The 20705-nt window shown below is 34.2% G+C and overlaps 2 protein-coding genes across 4 annotated transcripts; both read left to right on the top strand.

Moving 5' to 3' along the window:
• The first annotated feature begins 2204 nt into the window (after window positions 1-2204).
• On the top strand, window positions 2205-5340 carry LOC119998918. The gene is made up of 5 exons (XM_038846391.1): window positions 2205-2441; window positions 4080-4187; window positions 4350-4449; window positions 4551-4713; window positions 5003-5340. The coding sequence occupies exons 1-5, from the start codon at window positions 2421-2423 to the stop codon at window positions 5079-5081; spliced, it is 471 nt and encodes a 156-aa protein (XP_038702319.1). The 5' UTR covers window positions 2205-2420; the 3' UTR covers window positions 5082-5340.
• A 2932-nt stretch (window positions 5341-8272) lies between these two features.
• LOC119999028 lies at window positions 8273-16784 on the top strand. 3 transcript variants are annotated; one of them, XM_038846519.1, is made up of 9 exons: window positions 8273-8737; window positions 8829-9356; window positions 9703-9802; window positions 11171-11227; window positions 11907-12024; window positions 12625-12713; window positions 14645-14706; window positions 14817-14919; window positions 16349-16784. In XM_038846519.1, exons 2-9 carry the CDS (start codon window positions 9043-9045, stop codon window positions 16415-16417), a joined length of 912 nt encoding a protein of 303 aa, XP_038702447.1. In that variant the 5' UTR covers window positions 8273-8737; window positions 8829-9042; the 3' UTR covers window positions 16418-16784. The 3 variants fall into 3 exon arrangements, with proteins under 3 accessions (XP_038702447.1, XP_038702446.1, XP_038702448.1); XM_038846518.1 differs by having other exon boundaries at window positions 8273-9356; XM_038846520.1 differs by having other exon boundaries at window positions 8275-9356; window positions 12631-12713.
• The last annotated feature ends 3921 nt before the right edge of the window (window positions 16785-20705 follow it).

Genomic DNA, 20705 nt, shown 5'->3' with positions numbered 1-20705 from the left:
AGTCTAAGAGAGCTCCGCCTTGACGGCGAAATTGTGCAGGAGAAGGTTCTTGGTTGTCGGTGAAATTGTGGCGGTGATGAACAAAAGGGAGGTTCTTGATTTTTATTTTTTTAATTATGTTAAAAAGATTTTTGGAATTTTTTTCATAAGAGGCAGTCAAAAACACACTTGGGATCTTTTTATTGGACTTTTTACATGTGGAAATTGATTTAAAAATAAAAAGATTACACCTCAGCACTTAATAGCCACGTCATCAACAACGTTTTTATGAAATAGTGACTCAAGGGCTTGATTGAACAATCAATTGATGTTGAGGGGCTCGTTTAACACGAAAAAAAGATAAAAGGTTGAGTTGACCATTTTTCGTAACTTAGAGGGCCTGTGTGATATTTATCTCAAAATTAAATGGTAAAATTTCGTCATCGTATTAATATATGGATAATTTTGACAATTTTTTTGTTGGATACTTGTAAATGACTCTAAAATTTTTTTTCAAGGGTGTTACCCTTAAATCCCCTTCAACCTTTTCACCCCCTTATGACGTGTGTGTTTGGAGAGCGATTGTATTGATTTTCAACGCTAGCTGTTAAGTTATGAAAAAAAAATTGAGCTTAAAACTCTGAAATAAACTGTGAGGTGTTTAGTAAAGCTGTTAACTGTTGTTAACGATTAAGTTGTATCAAATATATTTTGTTTGTATTTTAAAATATTTTTAGACAAATTTAATTGACTAAACGTTACAAATAAGCAAATTATAATTTTATTTTTTGAATTAATTAAGTTTGAGAACAATATTTATAATTTTTGTATACAATATCTAGAATATTAATAAAATAATCTTCTAAAAAAAGAATAAAATAATATGTGTTGTAATATTTATATATAAATATAAAATAACATATGTATAAAAAACTTTAATTTAAACTCAATAATATTTTTAATTGTTTAAATATGTGAGACCCACACCCAAAAACGTTAAAAATAGTAAATTATAGCTTTTGGGCATGAGACCCATGCTCAAAAGCTGCCCGCCCAAAGTTTTTGCTGAAAGGTATAGCTCAGCTTAAAGCATCCACAATGTGATGATTTTGAAGTGCTTGAGATGATACTTTCTTGATAAATTAAGCGTTAGATGTTCACAATGGGTACTTGAGATGATACTTTCTTGATAAGTTAAGCACTACATGCACACTTGTGATAAAAAATGACACTTGAAAAATTAGTTCATACTTGATCTTTGAAGTGTATGATAATGGATGAATAGTGAAGAGAGAGGTGATGAAAAAGGAAGAGAGATGTGATGAAAAGTAAGAGAGAGATGATGGAAAGAGAGAGAGAAGATAAAAAGGAAGAGAGATGTGATGAAAAATAAGAGAGAGATGATGAAAAAGAAGAGAGAGAAAATAAAGAAAATGAATATAGAGTGTTGGAATGTATGGAGTGTTGATGAATAGTATAGATTGTGGGACCCAATCACCCAATTAAATTGTGACACCTAAGAGAAATGAGAAGAGAGAGAATATAATTTAGTGAAATTTGGAGTGTGTGCACAAGTAGCACCATTGTGGATGCTCTTATCACCCTGTTTGGCGAAGTGGGTCCGTTATGCGGCCCGCTTCCCGTAAGTCATCACGTGACTTCGGAAATTTCCTTAAAATAAAATAGACAGTCAAAACTCAAAAGCAATCCTGAAAAAAACCATTAATATACATCTAAAACATCCACGGGTGAACAGTAAAATAATGTGACGGACTCACGGATCAAATAGATATAACAGGGTAAAATATTTGATTATGTCCTTACAGTGTACTATCAACATTACTATTTTTTGTTCTTCATTTTAGAGGTGTAAGAATCCAGTAATTTAATAAATTAATTTTTAATTAAATTACGACGTAATCAGCCACGTGTACAGGTCGCTAGAGGAGACTAAGCCACGTTAAAATTTTTTGTAGCTTTGTCATCGAAGATTTGACTAAGGAAAGAAATGGATAGTTAAATAAAACTATAGAATAAAAACGAGAAATTTTAAAGAAGAAATTTTAAAATTTAAAGGTAAAATGGAGAAAATGTTCGGGACATAATCAAATATTTTGCCTATAAAAAAGCACTACGTACTACCAACCTTCTATTTTCTAATTTTTAATTAATTAATTAAAATACTTTGGTAGAGACGTCAATACAAAACCCTCACCACCCATCACACCCAAAATGAAGCTTCCTCTCCATTCCCCTTCTCCTACTCCTCCTCTGCAGAAGTCTCTCTCTCTCTCACACACATATGCACAAATTCTTTTGAAGGAGAAGATTGGAAGCTAGTTTCTCTCTCCAGCTTCAAGCTTCAAAGAGAAACAGAGAAATCAAAGAGAGAGAGAATATATAAGACTTTGTTCACTGGGATGCTTTGAGGGGCCTTAACAATGGAGAGCATTCTTGTCCAGGTGAGTAACATTGCTCAGTTTAATTACTTACATGTCTAGTTTTTTGTTTTGAGCATCAAATCATCACATCTACTTAATTAGATTTCTAAGCATTGTTAGATAAGATTGTTTTAGAAGTTTTGGATATATACGTATATATATATATATATATATATATATATATATATAAGTAGTACTGGGTTGTGAAGAGTGAACTGAAAAAAGGAAAAAGAAGAACAAGAATAGGAAGAGAAATGAAGAAGAAACCAGCAGCACCAACCAACCCAGGCAAAAAAAAGAAAGAAAGATCATCTGGTTCAATCACCAGAATCTTAAGGTGGGGGCCATCACACTAAAATCCAATCAACGGTACAAACAAGGGCATGAACATATTACCAAAATGAAAATGGGGCCCTTGATTGATCCATCCACAATCCATTCTACACTGTGTTTGTTTTGAGATCTCTGCACAAGATGGAGGAATTTTGGACATCTCTCTCTGCTTTGTGCTTCACAAATCTCTATTATTTTATATTTCACATGAATCAATAATACAAAACAAAAAAATAGAGACAATTATTGCCACTGTGTGTGCAGTAGGAGATTAATTGTAGTGTAGGATATATAAATACATTACAAATTAATTTTCTTTGGTTGCCTCGGGTTTCTCATATCACGTGAAAAGTGGTCCACACTTTCCATAGCTAATATTGTGTTTAATCCTTGTTATTTTATAGCACGTTGCGATATTTTGTCTCCTTTTTAATCAAAGAAACATATATATATATATATATATTTGGTTATTGAGTACTCACTCTCTCAACCTCAAGTGGTCATGGATTCTAGTGGGGAGACGAGATAATATCTTAGAATAAAATTGTGAGGGAAGGGTAGGAAATTTCATAGAGATACTCAAAACCAACAATATAGGAATGAAAAAATCGTACCCATATATATATATATATGCACACGTATAAATTCTTAGGTAAGGGTGTAAATAAAGACCATTTTTTCATCATTGATTTAAGTATAATGACAAGTGTCAAATGAGTCATTGGTTGAGTGACAATGACTTTGAATGTCCCTGACTGAGGTCATGGGTTCTAGTCTCACCTCCTCTGAATATTTATAAAGAGGTGTGTGGGCTTAGTCTGCCCCTGTGTGGGATTGATAGTCTGCACCTGTGTGGGACCTGTTGACACCTGTACTTTCATAGGCTTGATCTGGTGGTGTGTCGTATATTGTATTTGTACTTGTATTAAAAATATATATATATATAATGACAAGTGAGACCACTACTATATGTACATATGTATATGTATGTGTGAGATCCTGATCCGAAGGGTTTGTAATTAGCAATCAGTAATCAGAAATGCTGGGGGTGTCAGAGTCAGTCGGGGCCTTTCTTTCTTGTAATGGGTTTGTTTGTCTTTTTCCTCAAGCACGAGGCCTGGTGTTTAGGTGCAACTTGCGCTTTTATATTTATGTTTTTTTGTTCTCAATGTGCCAGCTAAGTACTCTACGTAAATGCTTACACAAAAAGAATTTTGGGATTATTTATTTTTTTCCGTGTAATTTACAATTTTAGATTAAGGTTTGTTTCAATTATTTTATTTCATTTTAATTAATCAACCGTGGTAATTAAATCCTTAATTACAGGCTGATCTTGCAACTTCAGAGAAAAATGGTGCTACTGTTGTGTTGGATATAGAGAGTTTACTAGTACAAGCAGCCTTGGAAAGATGTTCAGGGAGCCCTAAAATGAACGTAAGTTTCACAATACATAGTTTTAAATATTGATATTGGAATCATATGGATCGGACTGATATGCGGTATAACCAGTTGAATTGGGTATTTATAACACTAACAAAATATACTCTAGGCCAAATTTCGAAATTTACAAATTATTTATTATTATTATTATTATAGAGGGCATTGTCTCGAAAATGGTCGTATCGGGCAGAGAAATGGAGTACAGATGCAGAGGAAGAAGACGTGGAAGAACCAGGAAAGAGATCTCTAACAAAAGGTATATTAAATTCATTATCCTAAACTCAACTACCTCCCAATAATTAGGCAGAATTAATACTAAAAATATATATATTTTTCTTTTTTTTTTGTTTGAATTAGTGAATTCTCAGTTGGAGGCATTGAAGCAGCTGAACAAAGCTGTTGCTCCACCCACAACTTGCGTCCCTGTTAATCCGACAGACTCCATCGACAGTCGGAACAAGAGGTTTAGCCGCTTAATGACCATCAATCCACGAAAGATCCTCTTCATCTTTGCAACTGCGTAAGCTCCCCACAACATTATATACTCACTTAATATTGTGGTTGTACAAAAAAAAATCGTGCCAAATTGAATTGATCGTCAAACCGATCATTTGATCGGTTATTGTCAAATATATGTTAGTGAGAACCAATCGAAAAAATTGATTAAACCGTCAATAGCCGATCAAATAGTCGATTAAATTTATGTCAAAAAATCGACCATGGATACCCCTACTTAATACAGAAAATAGCTAGTTTTTGCGGTTTCAATAGAAAATAATAATTAATTATGTTGATTTTGGTGGTTGCAGGTCCAGTATGGGCACACTGATACTCATATACTGCACCTTGGCAATCAATAGAAGGGGACAATATTCATATCCTCTTTGATTTCCATCAAAATCATGCCATCATTCCCTTTCCAGCTTGTGTTTTTATTTTATTTTTTGCAGCTAAAATGTCCTCTCTCTACCGAACACTTGGTGGTGGGTTTAATCTGATATATGTTCAAATGTCCCTCTCTACCAGTTCTTGGTTGGTTAGTTTAATTTGTTATATCAAGTAGCTTTTTGGGAGTGCAAGTGTATGTATGTCAATGTTCACAAAACTTGAAGGTTATGCCCCTAAACTTTTACACTCTTGAAGAAAACTTATACCTACTTGTCATGAAGGAAATCAAAGTTGCTTGATGACAAACAATTATGATAAGGATACCAGTAGCTGAGTTGCATGTATAGAATTTCAACAAAATATAACATTTAGTCCCTCAACTATATCTCTAGTTTCACTTTCGTCTTTAAACTTTTTTTGCTCTTAATTTCATCATTCAACTATTGAAAAATATTTATTTCGTCATTCAAGTAAGAGAGTAGGCGGAAAAATCCAACTTGACATCTATTTGACATATCAAAGTAATCCTAGTTGGCAAACTTTGACAAAAGTGAACGATATTATCCCTAAACTATTAATGTCCAACACTTTTAGTGCTTAAACTATATAACAAAATAGTTGAAGGATTTTGAAGAATTAGGTATTTTCGGGATTTTATCATTGTAGAGTATTTTAGCAATTGTAGTTTTTCCTGTGGCTCCCATTCCAAGCCTTTTAATAGGCGACTTTTCAACATTTTCTGCTTATTTAAAGTTTTTGGGAAATCACTTGTACATATATCAGACTTGTTATAAACAGTTGGAAGTATGGGGGACAAAAAAGTCAATTTCAGGTCGGTTTTGAGTTGGACAATAATATGTATTTATGAAATATTTACATGTTCGAACTCTAATATGGATTGAATTTCGGACGTACATAATTGATCAAACTCGGATTGGTTTAAATTCATACAAATAAATCGGATAATAACCTAATTCAAATTAAGATCGAGACAAGTAAATCGGACAAGATTTTTAATTCAAGTTAGGGCCGGATGATCGTCCAGTTCAGCTATGCATATTTTTCATAGTTCATTTGTTTGAGATTTTTTTTGAGAAGATTTGTTTGAGTTTTTTGAGAAAAGAAGAAATTAAAAGTCTAAATATCCTGTCACATAAGCATGTGATAAAGCATTAAAGCTCAATTTGCCGAGAAACTGCCTTCATAAGAGCCTTATATGATAAAGCCCAATTAGCAGCCTAGCCCATATATATTGAATATATGAAGGACGACTTAGATATTATTACCTTATTTTTTGGTTCATCAAGAAAGTTCCTTCATAAGAATACCTTAAAGTGATGTAGATGAAGATGAGATGGAGAGTTTATCCACAAATTAGGTAACAAAAATTGACCTCTCCATGCTTTACTCAGCACTGTTTATAAATATTATCCTTCTTTAGCTTTATTACGAAAGCATACTCTACAATATAATATGGCGCATAGGAACCACAAAGCTATTTAGCTTTACAAATGTTTATTTCTCATGTTTGGGGTAAAGCAAGATGTCCTCTTAGCACTAGACCACCTAGTGAGGAACATGCCAAAAAATGACTATGCAATTCAGTTTACAATATGTTTCGGACCAATAATGAAATCTCGGGCTATACCAAGAAACCAGTTAGAGACTGATAGAAAAAGTAACGATATGGGCTCTCGTGTAAGTAGGAAATATAAAAATCTTTTATAATACCAAAGCAACCCTTCTAATAAAATGCTGACACGTGGCACGTAAGATGTCTAAGAAGAAGTAGTATTGAAGACGGCGTCGCTCTTACTGAGGTGCTAACAAAGGCAAACCCAAACCAAGGTGTCGACAAGACACTCGAAGAGTCACCTTGGTGTCGTCCAGAAGAGACACCTTAGTATTTAGCTTAGGGTACATCTCGATAAATCCAAGTATCTAATTATCAAAGGGATACAAGTTCTTAAGGAACTTGACTCTCATTAGGAAATTAATCTAGATGAGATTTACCATCCGAACAATTCTGCTAGAGATTTGAAGTAGAACTCTTCAACTGATATAAAAAGGAAGCTCAAATAAACTAATTCTCAACTCCGCACTTTTAAATTGCTTGTTCTAAGATTGATAGCTTCGAGTACCAAACACTTCTCTACAGAGAGGTTCCCCGAGTACACCCTCAGGGCCACCATAGCTTACGGTTTTTACTGAAGCTAGTCTGAGCAATTGATTTGCCACTTAGGTCATTCTTATTTTTAACACCATCCATCTTTATTATAGTTGTATCATCATAAATGATCTTTTTTTTTTATTTAATTGAATCTCTCGTTGATTGATGAATGTGTGATATTCTGAATCCTCATCACTAATGGAATAAGAAATAATCTCTGCTACATTTAAATATTAACCACTACTAAGCCATACAAATCTGTTGACTAGATAATATTCTTCTAAGTTTGGCATGATGTTTCTATAAACAACAAAAGAGAGGAAAAAAAGAAGAAGTAAATAAAGTAAAAGCTGCTACAGTAAGATCCTTTTAGTAAATCTTTGTTTTTTGGGTAAATTGAGCTGATTGGATTCCAAGAAAATTCTGGTTGCAACTTGCAAGTGGTAGATTTTACTTATACATAAAGAGGAAAAATCCAAGAGAGAAAATGAAGGAAAAGTGAGGAACAAAAAGGAAAGGTGGAGAGTCCACAATAATTGGCATCAAATGCTCTCATGGGGATTTGCACTGTTGCTGAATTCTAAGATCTGGCAATTATTATTATTATTTTCATTTAATATACAATTCACAAGTCACAATCAAAGTTGTAAGAATTGGATTGGACTGGCTGGTACAACCGGTCCAACGTGTGATTGTCCGACTCGGTTGATGGTTTGATTCATTTGTTTAAATTAAGAAAATATTTTTAAATTTGTTTTGAACCTATGAGATCTTATTCATTAAAAAAAAACTTTAATCACTACGTTATGAAATTTTCTTTATTTAAAATAATACTTTATTGAATATATGGTATTTTATAAAAGTTACCTTATATATTATATACATATAATGTATATATGTAATAATAATAAATGATTACATTGAACCGATTTCAAACCCGATTTGAATACTGATTGAACAATTAAATTGTGAACCGAAATTTTTTTTCATTTTGTTGTTCAGTCCGGTTTTGAAAACCTTTGTCACAACCTCTCTGCTTCCTCATTGGTGCTCCTCAAAGCCCTCTCTTGTTTGGCCAGAGAGAAACAGAGAGAAAGAAAACCTCATTTATTTATTGCATACGCACATAAAAAGGAAAATTAAAAAAAGACAGTGAAGTGCTGTGAGTGTGACTGGTGAGTGCTTGGTACTAGTATTGAAGTTGTAAAAGGGGCAGTAGTGGCAGTTGTGGTGAGGGTGAGAGGAGCAAAAGGAGAACAAAGGCAGTGACAATTGGCCAATCAGGGTTGCGTCGGAAAGTTCTCTCTCAAGCTTTTCTCTTGCTCTCTCTCTTTCAAGCACTGCCACACGTCCGGTTTTGTGGAGTTAATACCATCCATTATCTGCCATTTGAAGCTGCTTTCTGTTCTGATTCTCACTTGTGCAGCATGAGCCAAGGCTAAACCAGTTAAATCTCGTATCAGGGCTCTGATTTTTGAGTTTTAAGGTTGGATTGTTCGGTTTCATTGGGAGAATCTAGGGTTCAGTTTGGTGGATTTCGGCATTTCTTTGATTCTGAGCTCTGATTCGTGTTTCAGGCATGCGTTTTAGGGTTTGCGGGAGCTGTGCTTTTGGTATTTTTTAAACGGTCGTCGTTTGCGTGTTCAGGAATTTTGACACTTTGGGTCGAAGATATGTTGGGCGGTGATTTTACGCGATGTTAATTGCGGCGGCTTTGAGGGTTTCAGAGTAATTATTGGATTGCTTTAGTGGTCAGATAGGAGGTTTGGTAGATAAGAAAAGATTGTGAAAATGGCGGCGGAGTCGAATACCGGTTTTCACCGCGACGAAGCGCTAGGTTCAGCGTTGAATCGTCACGCAATATCATTCCAATCCGGGGCTATAAACAGCTCGTCAGAAATGATACCGATGGGTGGTTACTTTGGGACAACGACGGGCATGATGTTGCCTGGGAATTCGAGCATAATCAATAACAGTCATGGGATTGTTCAAGCTGGAAACTCTTCTGGTTCTTCTTCTATTTTTTCTGATTCGGTGCCAGGGCCAGGCTTGGCCGTTGAGTGGTCTGTACAGGAACAGTACAAATTGGATGAAGGCCTTGTCAAGTAAGTAGTTTGTTCTTCATAGTTTATTTTTTCTCTACAAGAGATTTCCAATTTTACTGAGTTTTTGATTGCCTGCAAATGCATCTATGGGTGGGGAAGGGTCTTGCTTGGCTCAAGCATCTATTAACTTCTGTTGGCGTGGGGGTATTATGTGGTTTTATACGAACATTGATTTTTTAGTTAGCTAGATGCTTGTTTGGTAATCCCTTGTCACTTTGGGAACATCTGACGTTGTTTGCTTTATAATTCATGTGCTAATTTTGTTTTTTTCGTGGTGCTTAATTTTGTCGCTTTCATGTCTGGGAGGTTCTTATTCAACTATCCTATTATCTTTGTGATTTTATAGATATGCAGATGAACCAAGTATCTTGAAGTACATAAAGATTGCGGCCACCTTGCCGGATAAAACTGTTAGGGATGTCGCATTGAGGTGTAGGTGGTTGAAGGTAGGCTCTCACTTTCCTTTTATGTTGTCTTTTGGGTTTATTCGTATTGTTTGAAATATGTCTGATGGATGCTATGAGGTTTTTTAGTTCCTCTCGGTCCTCTCCTGTCCGTCTTTATGCATAGGTATAGGAAATTATAATCATGGATTTTTTTTGTTCATCAATAGTCATGTCGATTTTCTCTTTTACCATTGAACAGCCAATTATTTCAGTTTCTGAATCTTATGGACAACTGAGTAGCAAGGGAGCAAACCCAAGTGGTGAAACTGCATATTGTCTGCCTGTACATTGGTGTTTCTTTTTTTGTGCTGGTTGATGTCCTTTGCTGATCTTAGGTCCATTTTCATTTCTCATCCTTACTGGAGTTACTTTGGTTTTTTTTTTTTTTTTTTTTTTTTTCACATCTACATACTGAGAGTATCCATTTGCGCCCTGTGGAGTCAAAGCACTCTATGTCATTTCATCAAGATCTATTGACTTTCCACACAATATCTCGCCTCGTTTAACTAATTGGCTTATTGATTGTTGTGAATTTGGTATCTTTTACTAGAATTCATATTATTTGACCTCTGAAGTAGAAACTTTACATCTGCAAATTAGGAATTCCATTTTGTAAAACAGCTGTCCAATTCACTGCAACAGCCTTTGTCTAAGGTAGAAAACCAAAATAACTCGGGCCTTCTACATACCACTGATAAGATCATGGGTTTGTTTGGAAGTTTGGAGGGGAAGGAGACGGTAAGGGATAGGTACAGCGAGATGGCTAACCTCTCCTTGTTCTCTTTCTCTGGGAATTTGATTACGGGAAAGGCACGCAATTTGGATGTTATGAAAAATAATTCTGTTACAATTCTTACAGCTTCTATTTTAGTGGATAAAATTGTGAATTCAATTTAATTTATAGGTACTTGGATCCCATCCCTAAAGAATTGTGAGACTAGGGATCAAATACCTACGAACGCCCTTCCCCTCCTAATTAAATAAATTCCTCTACAAATTACAATTGGAAAAGGCATTCCCTACTTCCATTTCCCTTGCTTCCCTCGGAATCTCCCCTCACAAAGAAGTCATAACTCATAAAATAAGCCTTAACAAACAAAAATGGAAAGGAAACTCACATGATAGAACCCACGAATGCACAACCTTGTAAAATATTCTTAATAATATAAAACTATATCCTTGAAGTTCAATAAACCAATGGTATGAGCAGGTGATTAATTAATTATAATCATTCACTAAAAGAAATATTATATGTTGGTACTGTAGAATACTTATATGCCTCATCCACTGTTTCTGGCAATTTGTGCTGACAAGTTTACCTTAAGTCTATTTGATTGGGTTAAAAGAACTGACAAGAGGTGTTTGCAGAGAAAGCAAAGGAAAACGGAAGATCATAATTCAGTGAAGAAGGTGAACAATAGAAAGGTATCTGAATTTTTCCCCCTCCAAATTTGTGGCTAACAATTGTACTTGTTTCTCTCCTTATCCATGCTGCTCTATATCACTCAAGGATAAATCTAAGAATGATTAGTGTCTTCATTCTCCTGATGCATGCCACCCAATGATGTCTTGAGACTGCATCTCTCTCGCCTCTTGCTTAGTTTCCTGATGGCTAGAGCAAAGAGTGAATAATGACATGAGTTACTATTCGGGTTCCTCTTTTGTTTCTTATCCACCAAAATAATTCACTTGCCTCCTGCTCAAAGAGAAATCTCTCACTGGAGCAATAAACAAATTCCTTCCCTCAGGAAAGCAGGAAATTTCTTGATGGTGTCAACTTGTTCGTAGTTTTATCCAGTGAAACTTGCAGCAAGTTTCTCTTTCTTCCCCTCCTTATCCTTATTATTAGCAAGTGTCTCCTGTCAAATCAATCACTGGTATTACATCTGTTGTACATTGTTTTATCCTAGGAGTTATGGTCCTGGTTGATTATTTTTCAAAATTTTGAATCAAATACTTCCTTCTAGGAAATATCATTTTACTCCTTATGCTTTACATTTAACACAATAAGTCAGATTCCTGTTTTAATTTATTGAATCAATTAATCTCTTTAGGATGTAATGTTGATTGAAGAACCAGTATTCTAAAGATCATGCTTCTTCAGGATAAGCTAGCAGAGTCATCCTCCAAGATGAATATTCCTTCAGCTTTTCCACAGAATGTGGCTGCATATTCTACCATGATGCACCATGTTGGCCAGAGTGACCATATGCTTTTTGAAGGTTAGCGTTTCATATTTCTTTCATGCGAAATTTTTTTTTATTGCCCGGTTGTTATTAACCCTTAGATTAAGTAACTTCATCTTCCTGCATTTTTGCATCTCCTTTGAAGTTTCTCCATTCATAAGTTTTTTGGATTGAATTTAACATTGTAATCTGCTGAAATAGTGGTGTGTACATGATTTTAGGACAATGAAGTCTTGGTGTAAGGCTGTAAGCAACACTTGACGCCTACATGTTTGCTTCTTCACCTGTTCTCTGTTAACAATATCTTGCATGTACAATCTCTGAAATCTATACTAGAAAATGGATGGCCTCATCAGATTCTAGTCCATTCCTTACTTTTTACCTGGCTGGATCTTGGATGGGTTCTTATTCGTAAAAAAAATGAGTTGGCCCAGTAGTAATTAATTACATTTTCCTTATGTTTTTGTAGCTAGCCTTTCCTTTCTATTCAAATTGGGTTGGAGATTTATTGGCAGTAATTTGCTTGCTTGCAAGCAATGGATAGTTTATTGACTGCTCTTATGGATGTTTCTTTGTATTGCTAGGTGCTATAGTATCGGAAGTTCATGATTTTTATTAACTTATCTTGCTGGGTAGTTGCAGGAGTAAGTGGCACAGCCAGGCATCTTTTGGAAAAGAATGCTCAAGCTTTAAGCCAAATTATAGCCAACCTTTCCACATTCAAGGTGAATACTCCCTTCCTTAGTTCTTTTGCATTGTTTTAAGTGAGTTTTGCTGAGGGAAGTCCGTGTAGTTGCATTCTTACTAACTATTGTGTGCTTGTGGCATGCAGTAGTGTTCTGTGAGAATTTTATCTACTCTACCAATTGTTGAAAAGACTTTGTCATTTTCAGTTTCAAAAATTATATTAAATCATTTCGGTTTTGTCTTTGTTCATTCAAACAAGCAATGGGCTTGGCAAAATGGATGTAGCATGGTCAATGTGAAGAAAGATGGCACGTCTGCCCTGTCTACCTATTTCAGTTCCAAATCCTTTCACTACATGTCTGCAATCATATAGATATAGAAATCACTATTTCTATCATTTGACGCACCTACCAGTTGTCTCTTAGCAATGCTGAACCTATTCGTTGATTGTTCGTTCTCAACCCCCGCCATCTTTGCTTTTAATTTATTCGCATTTTTAAAGATCTTATAATCAATGTCAATGGATGCATGGCCAGCAAACAATTAAAATGTGTTTTTTGATATATTGCTCAAACGTTGTGCCAAATTTGAAATTTCCGAGGACAATTATTGATAGGTATTGTTATCCATAAATCATACTGCAATATGAGTCATAGGCTCTCTCTTTCTCTCTCTCTAGGCAGGTCAGTTCAGTTCTATTGAAAGGACTGCTGGTTATGGTAAAATATTGTTTGCCAAACTCTGTATTCTTTAACAACTCAGAACTTTTAATCCAAAGTCAAGATTTGAGATTAATACTTTTTTAGATTCTAGTGCAGTAAATTCTGTGACTATTTGAAACCAAAATTTGATGTTTCCTGAAAAAGTATCTGCTTTAATCTTCAGTGGGGTGCTGTGCTCTGTGTTCCAAACCAGATGCAAACCACTTTCATTGAGCCTAGGTTATGCAAGTACTCTGATATTTAGTTGACTTGACAATGGTTGTAAAGATTATCAAGATAACTATGTAATAGCGTGAACCTTAATTTGGTCTACGAAAGACTGACTATTTCATTGGTGATACTGTTTTAGAAATGAATGAAGAACCTGAATCTATCTAGAAAATGCAGAAATTTTATGTTGGCCTATGGTTTAACGTGTTCCTAAAATAGAAGATCAAATGCCAGTGTAAAGAGAAGAAAATGTTAAGTAGGAAAACAAGGCAGTCTTTACCATTGTGTTCAGCTCCCCCCTCCTGGCCTTTTTGTTTTTTCTTTCTTTAGTTTATAAGCAAGATATAGTATTGATACTGTATTAGAACTTGTGTTAAGGGTTATGGTGGACAGTGGCATTGTATTAGTGTGGGTTCCTAAGGAACAACATCTTGTTATGTTTTCTATACTGATGGAGGAATTTTTTATTTGCAGTGGCACAATTTTATCTCAGAAACAAATTTTCCTTTAGGTTTGTGTAAATATCAAAGCACAAGGTGTAAATATCAAAGAACAAGGCATAATAAAGCTTCTCCGAACATTTTAACCTATTCTATGTGGTAGAGCTTTGTTATTTAGTCCTTTGCACTTTGGCTGCACCCACTTGGCGCCTTTCAATGTCACTCACTTTCTTAACTTCTCAAAAAAGTGAAAAACACAAATACCAGAGCATACATGTTCTCTTTTTATCTTGAGATGGTGGCAAAAAAATTCTAGCATTCTTCATTCTCCTACGTACTTTTACTTCTTACCATTGAATGACACTTTAGTCTATAATAAAACTCTACTACTTTTATGTGTAACCTTCAGAGGTTTTGTGGGGAAGTCTTACACATGATTGTTGTTCTTTCTTATCACATCATATTCAGGCATGAATGGTGCAAAGTCTCAATGTATATGTTCGTGAAGTCACCATTGATTTTCTTCACAGAATTGTTACTTTAAGATCTGTGCATGTTCACTTGAGGTTTATTTATTACTTCTTTCTTTCTGAGCAGTTACAGGAAAATATTGAACTCTTTCGTCATGCAAGGAACAACATCACGGCCATTTTGAATGAGTATGTTTGTTCTATTAAATATGTTGAATGTGTCCTAGGTTTTACTTTATTTTTCTCTTGCTAGGTGTTTGCGTTTTGAGAATACTACATTTTTTTTTTTTAATTTGCAGCATGAGAGAAATGCCTGGCATAATGAGCCATATGCCACCATTGCCTGTGTCAATCAATGAGGATCTTGCAAATAGTTTATTGCTTAATACATCGCAGTCGCGGGTAAGCTCGTATGCACTTTGAAAGGATCTACACGTGCACTTAGATTTATTCTTTTTGTTGGTCAGTTGGCTGCCTCAAATTTCACCTCTTGATGACAGCTTCAACTTAGGTGTTTTGCTTTATGGTTGTATTTGACGGTTGCAGATTATTATAGTGGCACAGCTGCCCATCCAGATATTTTCACCTATTAGTCTTACTTTTTTTAAAAAAATTTCAACTAGTTCATATGGTTCCAGAATATGAAGTTTTTTCATGATGATTTTTTTACAAGGGTAAGCCCTTGACCTAGTAGTAAGGTTGCTTCATCAAAACCTAGAGGTTGTGGGTACAATTAGTGGAAACACCCTCCCGCTATGCAGGGATGTAAGGCTGCATACAGCTTGCCCTTTCCCTATCCCACCTCCATTGCGGGCTATCTGGAGACTCCATAAATTGTCCTGCCTCCATTGGTGATACCAAGGGTTGTTTTGGCAATGTTGTATTTAAGTGCATCTGCTTGGTGCCCTATTAATACGTATCTTTGTCCTTTTTTTTCGTTTTTTTTTACTCTCTTGTTCAAAAAAAGGAGTGATTTGGCAATGCCAAAACAATCCTAGGTATTTTAAATTCCTCAAAATATGCTCTGGTATTCTTTGGGTTGGATATAGGGATGGCAAAAAAAACCGATCCGAACACTATCCATAGGATAACCGATCCATTTAAAACCCGAAAACCGATCCTATAGGGTTTGGAAATGGTTTTGGTTTTGATTTTCAAACCCGTTATGATTTAGGGTCGGGTTTGGTTTTTGATACTGGATTTAGGGTACCCGAACCGTTTAATTAAAAAAGTAAATTATAGTAATAACATTATAAATCATCTTTATAAAAGTATATTATTAGGATGCTAAATTTTAACATGATCAAGTATATTAAATAAAATAAAATAATAGAATTATATATTATACATTCAAACTATAATAACATGATAAGTCATATTATTTTTTAAGAAATTGAATTATACATTTATAGAAAATTCAAAAAAAATAAAAAGTTAAATGGTAAACGGGTACCCGATGGTAAACGGTTATGGAATGGTTTCGGTTTTGGAAATTTAAATGGTTTTTTAAACGGTTTTGGAAAGGTTTTGGTATTAGGTACCTTAAATGGAAACGGTTTTGGTATTCACTAATTGGAAGGGTATCCGACCCGTTGCCATCCCTAGTTGGATAACAATGTTGAGCATTTATATTTCATTTTGTTGACATTCGTTCAATTAAATAGTTTTTACATTTGTGATAGACACAGCAGTTAGGTGCAGTTATGTGCTTGATATCACACATGTGAAAACGTGATGATTGCTCTTTTCCTTGGTGATTGAGCATTTTGAAGTGGTGAATTTTAAATTGCTTCCTTCACCTGGACTGTTTTTCTTTCTCATGCATCGCCAGTCAATGATGTTTGGTTCTCCGAGCGGCATCCAACTGAAGCAGGAACCAAGAGATGGAGCATATTGTTGAGGCGTATCAATGATTCTTGTAAGTACAAAATTTTTCTGCTGTAAATGCTAAGAAGCTAATAGGGAGAGGCAAGTCTTCCTCTTGTGTAGACACATACTCAGCCACACTTGTTGGATCCGACGATGGAGAAGATGTAGAGATCCCATTTTTGGTACCTGAACTGAAACTAGCTCACAAGATGTCAGAACCAGCTCCACCACCCTTAAATAAAACAAAAATCTGCTGGGCCCTGAGGAGAGAATCTCTAACCAGATCACTATTCACTAGTGTGTTTTAGATGAATTTTTTGAGTTAAAGCTTCTTGTGTATAAATTATAATTATTATACAGAAGAGTTTGGTCCATGATTTATAGCTACTGTTAGCATATCCTGGTGTTGTCACTTGATTTTGAGTCTAATATTTTAGCTCCAGGGAGCCTCTGGAGTTGCATTTGGAAAATTTTTAGAGCCTGGTAATTCGACATGGCTAAAGAAAGCAGACCTATTTTTAGAGCCTCTGGAGTTGCGTTATTAGGGCTGTTTAAAAAAAACCGTCAAAACCAAAATCAAAACCGATTGAAACCGAAATGATTGGTCTGTTTTTTATAATATAAAGTTGCACATTTCTCTATTAAAAATCAAACCGAACCGACAAAAAACGGACAAAACCGATCAAAATCGACTGTTTAATCGGTTATTTTCATGTCAAAAAAACATTAAAAAACCGACTGAAACCGACCGTGAACACCCATTATGGTTTCTTAAAACTTTTAAGCCAATAAACATATGATAGCATAATCCATGATGGAGAATTCAGGATAGTCCACAGTTGGAACATGTTTTGGTTATGTCGAGTGATAGTTAAGAGTGACGAAGAGGCAACTACATATTTAACTACCTTGTACGGAAATGATACCCTCCAAAAAACTGAAAAAGTTATCTATACATATGTATTTGCTAAATCATATGTTAGATTCTAAATTCTAAATGTTAAAAACTATAAATGGGTTTAAATTTGAAATCCTAAAACCGTAATTGGACTTGAACACTAAACCTTAAAACTTTAAATCATTTTGGAGAGACATGTGTACTCATAACGTAGTTAGCATAATAATAATAATGGACCCCATTTGTCATCTCATTCATCTACACCATTAAAACATAACCTTTATTTTATGTGCATATAATGTATAAGGAAACTTTTATAAAATACCATATATCCAAATAAAGTGTTACTTTCAATAAAGAAAGTCCTATAGGCTAGTGGTTCAGGTATTGCTTGATGAATAAGAGGTTTTGAGTTCAAACTCTACTAAAAACAAAATTTAAAAATATTTTCTTAATATAAACAACTCAAGCAAATCATTTGAAAAATCTCAATTCTATCACCGATTGGATCGGTCCGGTTTTCAAAACCTAACAACAAAATTTAAAAATACTTTCTTAATATAAACAACAATATTTTCTTAATGTAAATAACTGAATCGAACCAGTTGAAAAATCTCAATTGTGACACATTAATCAGACCGGGCAAGTACCCGATCACCGGTTGGACCGGTTCAATTTTCAAAACCTAATAACAAAATTTAAAAATATTTTCTTAATCTAAACAACTAAATTGAAGTGGTTGAAAAATGTCAATTTTGACACATCAATCGGACCGGACAAATGCCCGGTCACCGGTTGGATCGGTTTTCAAAACCATGGGATGCACTGACATGGACACGATACGACACGGACACTCCAACACAAGAATTTCAAATTTTGCGGGACACTGGCAAAACAAAAACACTTATACATAAATATATGTAAAATATATTTAAGTCATATATGAAAACTTAACATAAACAAAGCTTTTTGCATAGGGCAATGTTTGATTTTAATAAATATACTTTGAATCTAATTTGACTATATAATTTCTAGTTTTGTTTGTTTTTCAAATTATAAAATAGTAAAGAAATTAAAAATAAACGAAATTTTTTTCATTTGGTATTTTATTTGGAATTACTTGGTTTATTTTTTATGACACACTAAGGCATATCATTCCTTTTATTTTTTATTCTTTAGAAAAAGCAAGACGTGGCCTGGACACGTGTCTGGGCCGTGTCAGTGTCCGACATGTGTCCAAATTCAGGACGATTTCATTTGGGAAGTGTTCGTGCTTCTTAGTTCATGGTATATCAACTCTCGAAGCCCTTAAAGCAAGAGAAATGAGAATTCTCAGGAACCTACGCATACACAAGAGGGATGAATTACGTTCTCAAATTCCAAATAAAAATTTCCTAGTCACTATGACACAAGTGTGACCCAATTAACACAACACAAACAAGCTTGGTTTGTAAATGCACTTCAATTTCAAACAATGTAGTATATGCAAACGGAAGCACTACACATCCATAAAATAAACATCCATAAACTTACATAAACATGTGGCTTCTTTAATGAAGTTTGTTTGTTTTTTTTAATCTATGTTGCATGTCTATCTGACTTGTCACCTAGATTATGTAAGTTTATGGATGAGAAAATTATGAACATATATCATTTTGGATATGCGAATGAACTCTAGCAATCTAGTGTGATGATATGATGCACAACTTCAGATTTAACAAAAATAGCGAGATTTAGCATAATAGTCAAATTCACTAATTAAGCCTAATATAAAAATGTGAAATTTGGGTTTTAGGCTTAATATAAAAAGAGTTTTTTACACATAAGGACAAACTGTGTGAATTGTATTCCAATAAGGACAAGTCAAAAAGAAGTAAGGACAAATGTTATAAACTTACACAAAAACCCTTGTATTATAAAATAACACACGTTACTCTCTTCTTCCTCTTATTTTCTCTCTCTTCTTCTTTCTTTATGTCTGCCACAGGAAGTTGATCGTCCGGTCATCATTTTCGATGAACAAACTATCGAAATGAAGCTCTAGGTCAGCCCGACCAAAACCCAGTCATCACCAACCATTGATTACCACTTGAGATGTTGAAAAAGTTTCGTGAAATCATGATCACCGTTTGAAAAAGAGTTAGATCCAGTCAATATGACCAATGTCAGCGACCATCAACACCCCCCAATCAACTCTACAGACCAAGGCGCATCACCTTTGAGGGTTTATTGCTTTTTCAAACTCTTTTTTTCTTCTAAAATCGGATTTGAAATCTGCAGATATTATATCTGTTATGATATGTTTCTCTTTTGGAATTTCAAACAGATAACATTTTATTAAAGATAGATAACATTTTAACAAAACATATAACATTATAAAAAATATCAAATTACTCGAAACAGATAACAATATCACATTATCACCTATAATTTGCATATCTTAAATCAGAACCAAAAAACCACGAAAATCATCACAGACATTACCAAAAATAATGATGTGATGACAAATTGAAGGAAAACAACAAGATTTACAAGTCTCGTGGTAAGTATGAGTAGATCTAGTTCTAATACAACAAAAATCGGGATGAAAAATCACTGAAAAAACGACATTTTTTTTAAAAAAATCTACATTTGGCTACAACATAGTGTAGTCTCTCCAATTCTACCAATGGATGGGGGTTACAATTTTATTTGTCTTAGTTGCACTAATTTTAGAGTATGGTGGTTAATTGAGTGTTATTTTATTCAAGTTATTTTACCATTTATGTTGTGATCATGTCATGTAATAGTATTATGTTAATGAGAAATCTTGAGTTGTTGTCCTGCACTAGTTTGCGAACTATGAAACATTTCAATGACAAGCATTATATTGAACTATAGTTGTATAGGGATAATAATTTCACCCCATTTTTGTTAGAATAGTTATTTCCCAAAATAGAATTATTTGAAGGGGAATAGATAGAGAAAATAAGTTATTTATAAGTTAAAAAAAAATCTATTTTGCCATTATAAATAGTAAATTTAAACCCCCATTTTATTTTATTTTTCTTTTATGATAATTAACAAATTATTTTATTTATTTTGTATCTATCCAAGGCCTATTTTGGTAAAACTTTTTGAAAGTAGCAGATATATTAACATAAATGGTGGTAGCAGAATGCTGGACAATTTTAGTAGCAGATATGCCGCATGAATTTAATTTACAACCCATGATTAAATAATAATATCGGTGACTACTATTAATTAATTAATTATATAAAGTGTCAAAATTGTGATATTTAATTATATGAGGGTAAAACTGGAATAAAGGTAATTGGATGGGGACAAAATAAGAAAAAGCTGGTGAAAAGCTAGTGAAATTGTTAAAATTTGTAGCATTTTAGAAGTAGTAGAAATGCCCTATACAAATGTATTGGAATAT

The sequence above is a fragment of the Tripterygium wilfordii genome, chromosome 5, assembly GCF_013401445.1.
Source record: "Tripterygium wilfordii isolate XIE 37 chromosome 5, ASM1340144v1, whole genome shotgun sequence".
In the NCBI taxonomy this organism is placed as follows: Eukaryota; Viridiplantae; Streptophyta; class Magnoliopsida; order Celastrales; family Celastraceae; genus Tripterygium; species Tripterygium wilfordii.
This window is presented reverse-complemented; position numbering and strand designations above follow the sequence as displayed.